At 32.6% G+C, this 6,176-nt stretch overlaps 1 protein-coding gene across 1 annotated transcript; it reads left to right on the top strand.

Moving 5' to 3' along the window:
* The first annotated feature begins 4,615 nt into the window (after positions 1 to 4,615).
* Positions 4,616 to 6,008, top strand: LOC101888786 (protein Rae1). The gene is made up of 2 exons (XM_005188522.4): positions 4,616 to 5,419; positions 5,478 to 6,008. The coding sequence occupies exons 1-2, from the start codon at positions 4,744 to 4,746 to the stop codon at positions 5,882 to 5,884; spliced, it is 1,083 nt and encodes a 360-aa protein (XP_005188579.1). The 5' UTR covers positions 4,616 to 4,743; the 3' UTR covers positions 5,885 to 6,008.
* The last annotated feature ends 168 nt before the right edge of the window (positions 6,009 to 6,176 follow it).

Genomic DNA, 6,176 nt, shown 5'->3' with positions numbered 1-6,176 from the left:
AAAGAAAATGATCAACTTGAAAACTAAGAAAAACTAATATTTGTCGTGCAAAAAACAAAAAGAGAAAATATGGAGGAACTGATGTATTCACTTTTGGATGATTCCAGCAGTGAAGAGGACTGGCTAAATGAGGAATCAGATTATTAATTATTATTATAAATTATTAATTTTAACGTATCGTCTTCAATACTCATTTATTAAATGTTGGCGCCCTTTTCAGTAAGGTTTCACCAGTCCGATTTAGGCTGTTTACTTTTGGAATTTTGAATTTTGACATTTTATCGCATTTCTGCTAACTTTCCGTTCCCTTATTTTTTGAGCAAACCTAAATGAGAATGACAATTCGAACTGTTCTCTCTTCTGCTAGTTTTACTACTAAAAAAGTACTGGAACACAACTTATGTTTTTCGCCTTAGATGCCAATTTTGACATTTGAGGGGACCACAAAAGTTGCTTTGTTGTAGCAATTCGCCGATGCGGTTACCTGTTAGATCTACCTTGGTTGTTGTGGGTACATAAGCAGCTTGAAGTCTTCGCATGATATGTGACATATCATAACGGAATGGCAGAGCCGCACTCAAATCCTGCCGTTGTTCCCTTTTATAATTTGACATTAATATGTCTAGCCATGGTACCATGGTTAATGCATTAACGCTTGGGAACATTGATGTGTCAAAAGTTTTGAAATGTTTTTCAAAAATGAGTGGAATTTTATATGCTTTCTTATACGACGCCAATCGGAGCTTGTTATGACATTAATTTTTCAACAATTTTTTACGAATTTAAATAACTTTTCATTCACAATTTTCAATTTCAAAATTAGTTTGACAGTTTACTTTCCCAGCAGCTGTGTCAATGCAACTACCATGCATGATACCAAACTGCTTATGTACTCTCACATTTACACATGATAGAACAATACATATAGTCGCATCAACACAGCTGCTGGGACAATGAACTGTCAAAACAATTTCGGATTTGGCAATTTTCAATGAAAAATTATTCAAATTTCTAAAAATTGTTCTAAAAATGCATATTTTACCTCCGATAGGCGTCATGTAAGAAAACATATAAAAATCTTGTTATTTTTGAAAAATAAATTTTAAAAGTTTTGACATATTTGTGTTCTCATGCATTTACATTTATTTTTTTCAAAATCATTTGTGTCTTAGCTAAAGACACATACACGTTTGTAACTTCATGGTTTTTTGTTACCACCAGTCAAGTATATTTCTATTTATTGTGTATGGTGCTCAAATACATATGCATCATACATATTACCCTTTCTGTACTATGTAGGCATGTGACACATGTTCCAAATTACAAATCAATATTGAAAGGTTACCAATGTTATTGTTGGGCACAGTTAAATGTTCTGTTTTTCTGATTGTGCGGGGATTTTTCTCACTGCTATAGTTTATTTGTTTTTGTAAAAACAAAAAACAACATTTTACATGGAATGCATTGTCTGATTCAATCACCTTTGAACGAAGCGTGTGCTTTTTTTTGATGAAAAATTCAAGAAGTAAACCAAAAAAGGGGGAGAGCAATTATTTCGAGAATTGTATACGACAAACACGCAATACCGGATATTAATGGCATAAGGTAAGTTATGAGGTGACGAAATAACGTCAGAAGGGTCATCTTAAATTTAAACAAAAATTGTTGTTTTATTTGAATATTTTTGTAAAGGTAGATATTTTCGCAATAATCGAAAGATTTCATATTTTAACAAAAATGTTTCTATTCTAACGGAAATAAAATTCAGAAAATTATTGACATAAAATATTGTAAGTATTCAATGTTTTAATTGTGGGTTAATAAAAATCTCATTCAATAGCTATAATTATTTAGTAATTGTTTATATTTTCAATGTCATTAATGTTATTATGAATTAAAACTTATGATGTGAACATGATGTGTTTATTATCATCCTAAAGGTATGCTACGATTTAATGCATTTTTCCAATCAGTTTTCTAGTGGTTAAACCATTATTTACACTAGACGACAATTATTCTATGGCTATAGAAGAAAAGATACAATGAACTGTCAAATTTTGGAAATTAAATTTTTAAATGAAAAATTATTCAAATTTGTAAAAATTGTTGAAATACGCTTGCTATAATAACATCCAATTGACGTCGTATAAGAAAACATATAAAAATCTGATTATATTTGAAAAAAGAAAACAATTAAAAAATTATTAATTATTTGTTTATTTTTTTTTATACGACGCCAATCTAAGATTGTTATGTTATGCTTTTTAAAAAAAAAATGTATCGAATTCCAATATTTTTTCACTCAAAGTTTTCAATTTCAAAATTGATTTGACAGTTCATTGTCACAACAGCTGTGTCGTTGCGACTACTTGTCATGGTAGAAGTATACATCGATATGTCATTTTTTTAGATGTTTTTATCAAAAATAAGTAGATTTTTAAATGTTTTGGCGTCGTATAGCCAATCCAAGGTTGTTATGATATGCTTTTTTCAAAATTTTATCGAATTCCAATATTTTTTCATTCAAAGTTTTCCGTTTCAAAATTGATTTGACAGTTCATTGTCACAACAGCTGTATCGTTGCGACTACCTGTATTCTTTTACTATGGTTTGTACTTTACTTTCACCATACCAAAATAAATTTCGTCAATGCCGGGCACTATTTGACGCATAATTTCATCACTTTATGTAGTGATTAAATGAGTAAAAGGAAACATGACATTTATTTATCATATCGTGGTCATTGCTGAGTCATGGTTTATAGAAATGAATCATGAAAAATCGTCTGATAACTGGAGCACGTTACAAACTTAGTGTTTATAGGTGACATAGAATGCGCATTGTTGTATCAAAAAGGTAATTCCATGCTATTGAATTGTCAAAATTATATTTTGTACTTCTTCCTGGCAAAATTAAAAAGGTAAAGTCATTTCCAATAGGCATACCCATCTCTGCATCTTTTGTAATTTACATTGTCAAATTTCCTGGCATAGAAAACAGGTTCCCATCTCTGACTTGTGTGTGTACAACGGATACATTTACATTTTAACAATGATATGTTGTCAAATGAACAATTTTGAAAAATTGAAAACATATAATTGCATAGCTTTACCTTCTTAAATCTACCATGCAGACCATATATATTAATTTTTATTATTTGAGGTTCTTCGAAATTAATAAATCAGTCAAATAAGGTTATTGAGACTAGATTATGGAAAGATTAAATTTCGCGCCTTATTGATTTTAATATAACCCTGGCGAAGAATCAGATCGCGCTTTTCAGTCGAATTGATATTTAATTAATTATAGAAAATTTTCAGCTTAATTGTCAGCATGGCAGAAGAATACAGGTAGATGCATCAACGCTTGGGAGCATTGATATGTCAACAAATTTTAAATGTTTTTTGAAATATAAGTAGATTTTTATATGTTTTCTTATACTACGTCATTCTGAGGCCATTATAAGTCGATTTTTTCAACAATTTTTACAAATTTAAATAATTTTTTATTCAACATATTCATTCATTCATTCATTGTCCCAGCAGCTGTGTCGACGCGTCTACCTATATTCTTCTACCATGATTGTCAGTTTAAGTACATAATCCATATGTCAAACATTTTTGACAGTTTTTCAGCAAGTTCCAACTATTTACACTGGTTTATTAATCCTTAAAGACTAACATAACTAACATTCGAGGACTACACAACAACTATCAGTACGAAAAAGGCTTGTTTAAGGATTAAAGTTATGACATCTACATTTGTAGAAGAAAAAATTATTAAAATGTATCTTCCTCGGATAAAAAAAATTGTTTTCACACACCACGGAATGCCGAAGATAAGAAATTATTATTTATTTTAAATTATGGTGCTCGCTGTATGGAACTATTCAAGATATAAAAATAAATTTTAGAACAGTGTGGCTTGTTTGTTCGGGATACCGTAGTATTTTGTTGTTGCAAAATGTTCAGGCTTTACCCCTTTTTTGTTGTTTTTATAAAAACAATGTTTGTTTATTAGTGGAGAACGATGGTAATGTTTACCAGGGGGAAAGGCAGGGAATACCTAGGTTTCGGAAAGAGCCACCAATCCTCATCAGTTCCCTTGTTTTTTGTCTGGGATATTCTCCCCAGAAGTTATTTTAAAAATAACTTCTATGACAAATTTTATTTAGAAAAAGAACTGCCATATTTGATTTTGCCACGAGAATAAGTTTTAAAAATGTATTTATTTGCCTCTCGATTTTATGTTTGTTCTTTTTCTTATGTTAAATTACATTATTTTTAATGAAAGCTCTGTCGCAGAACCTGTAAAATAATACTTTAGGAAATATTTCGTACCAGAACCCACATAATTTTTTTATTATTATCAAAATGATTACCAAAATCAAGAGTAACATATAATTGCAATTGGAGACAATATTTTCTGTGTAAACTCCATGTTATTTATATATATAATATTATTACGTTATTTGTATATATAATATAATATTGTGGTTTAGTGTAAACACTAAGTTATAAATCAAATTTTAATAATGGCGATTTTGTAACATACTGGCAACCCTGCGTAGTATATTCAAGAAACGAAACGAAGCACATGGAACAAAATGAATAATGAAACAAAATAAACTAAAAAAATTGAACAAAAGTTCATTTTGGAACGTAGCCGCTGCATAAGTCTAGTTTTTTCTCAAGGCATCATTGCGAAAATTTTGAGGGAATACAATAAACCGCGTGCAACAATATGTTCGGCCAATCAACATTAGGAGGCACAACATCGGCCTTTGGTTCTGCTGCAACAACCACCTCTACGAATCGTATGAACGATTTCGAAGTGGCTTCGCCTCCAGAAGATTCTGTCTCAGCACTAGAATTCAGTCCAGCAACATTGCAACAAAATTTCCTTATAGCTGGAAGTTGGGATTGTAGTGTACGATGCTGGGAGGTGGAGCAGACCGGCAAGACTGTGCCCAAGTCAATGAAGACCATGGGCGGTCCGGTGTTGGATGTTAGCTGGGCGGATGATGGTACCAAGGTATTTATTGCCAGTGAAAAACAGGTCAAAGTTTGGGATTTGGCATCAGATCAACAGATGCAAGTTGCCGCCCATGATGGACCGGTAAAAGTTTGTCACTGGGTAAAAGGCACAAATTATACTTGCCTCATGACCGGCTCCTGGGACAAGACTTTAAAATTCTGGGACACAAGAACACCAAATCCCATAATGGCCATAAATTTGCCAGAACGTTGCTATTGTGCTGATGTAGATTTTCCCATGGCCGTGGTGGGCACAGCCGGTAGGGGCTTGATTGTTTATTCCTTGGAAAATAGCCCCACCGAATTTAAACGCCAGGAAAGTCCCTTGAAATATCAACACAGGACCATTGCCATTTTCCGGGATAAGAATAAGAAGCCAACAGGTATGTAATCAAATTAATTTGTGATTGAAAATTGTCATTTACTAAAACATTATTGTAGGTTATGCCTTGGGCAGCATTGAGGGACGTGTTGCCATCCAGTATGTACAACCGGTAAATCCAAAGGACAACTTTACCTTCAAGTGTCACCGTTCTTCGGGCACAGCCGGTTATCAAGACATCTATGCTGTAAATGACATATCTTTCCATCCCGTACATGGCACCTTGGTAACTGTTGGCTCTGATGGCACCTTCAGTTTCTGGGACAAGGATGCACGTACCAAACTTAAGTCTTCCGAGACCATGGATCAATCAATAACAAAATGTGGTTTCAATGCTTCGGGTCATATCTTTGCTTACGCCGTCGGCTATGATTGGTCCAAGGGACATGAATACTTTAATCCTGCCAAGAAACCTCAAATATTTTTAAGATCATGTTTTGATGAGCTGAAACCACGTTCAACGTAAAATCTGTTTTGTTTATTTTTAGGATTAAATAATATTTGTAATTCCATCCCCAAATTTCCCACTTTTTCCACTGTAAGCACCCGATATCAATTTTTTCCAAATAAAATCTATAAACAAATAATATTTTGAGAGTTTATAATGAATGCTGTCCTCATGCATACGTTTGTAATATGCCAGGCAATAGAATATAATCACAGTACCTACCAAATTTAAATACCACAACCAGAGTAATTCTACATCAACAGAAAAATTACAGGCTAATTCGTTGGGGTAGATTTTTCCAGTGCCAACA

The sequence above is a fragment of the Musca domestica genome, unplaced genomic scaffold (genome assembly GCF_030504385.1).
Source record: "Musca domestica strain aabys unplaced genomic scaffold, Musca_domestica.polishedcontigs.V.1.1 37, whole genome shotgun sequence".
In the NCBI taxonomy this organism is placed as follows: domain Eukaryota; kingdom Metazoa; phylum Arthropoda; class Insecta; order Diptera; family Muscidae; genus Musca; species Musca domestica.
This window is presented reverse-complemented; position numbering and strand designations above follow the sequence as displayed.

What these genes read in the sequence shown, in the direction of transcription:
- LOC101888786 (XM_005188522.4), top strand. Translation starts at nt 4,744, where the DNA reads ATGTTCGGCCAATCAACATTAGGAGGCACAACATCGGCCTTTGGTTCT. An exon ending in TAAGAATAAGAAGCCAACAG is followed by an intron (nt 5,420 to 5,477) that starts GTATGTAATCAA and finishes ACATTATTGTAG; the next exon opens with GTTATGCCTTGGGCAGCATT.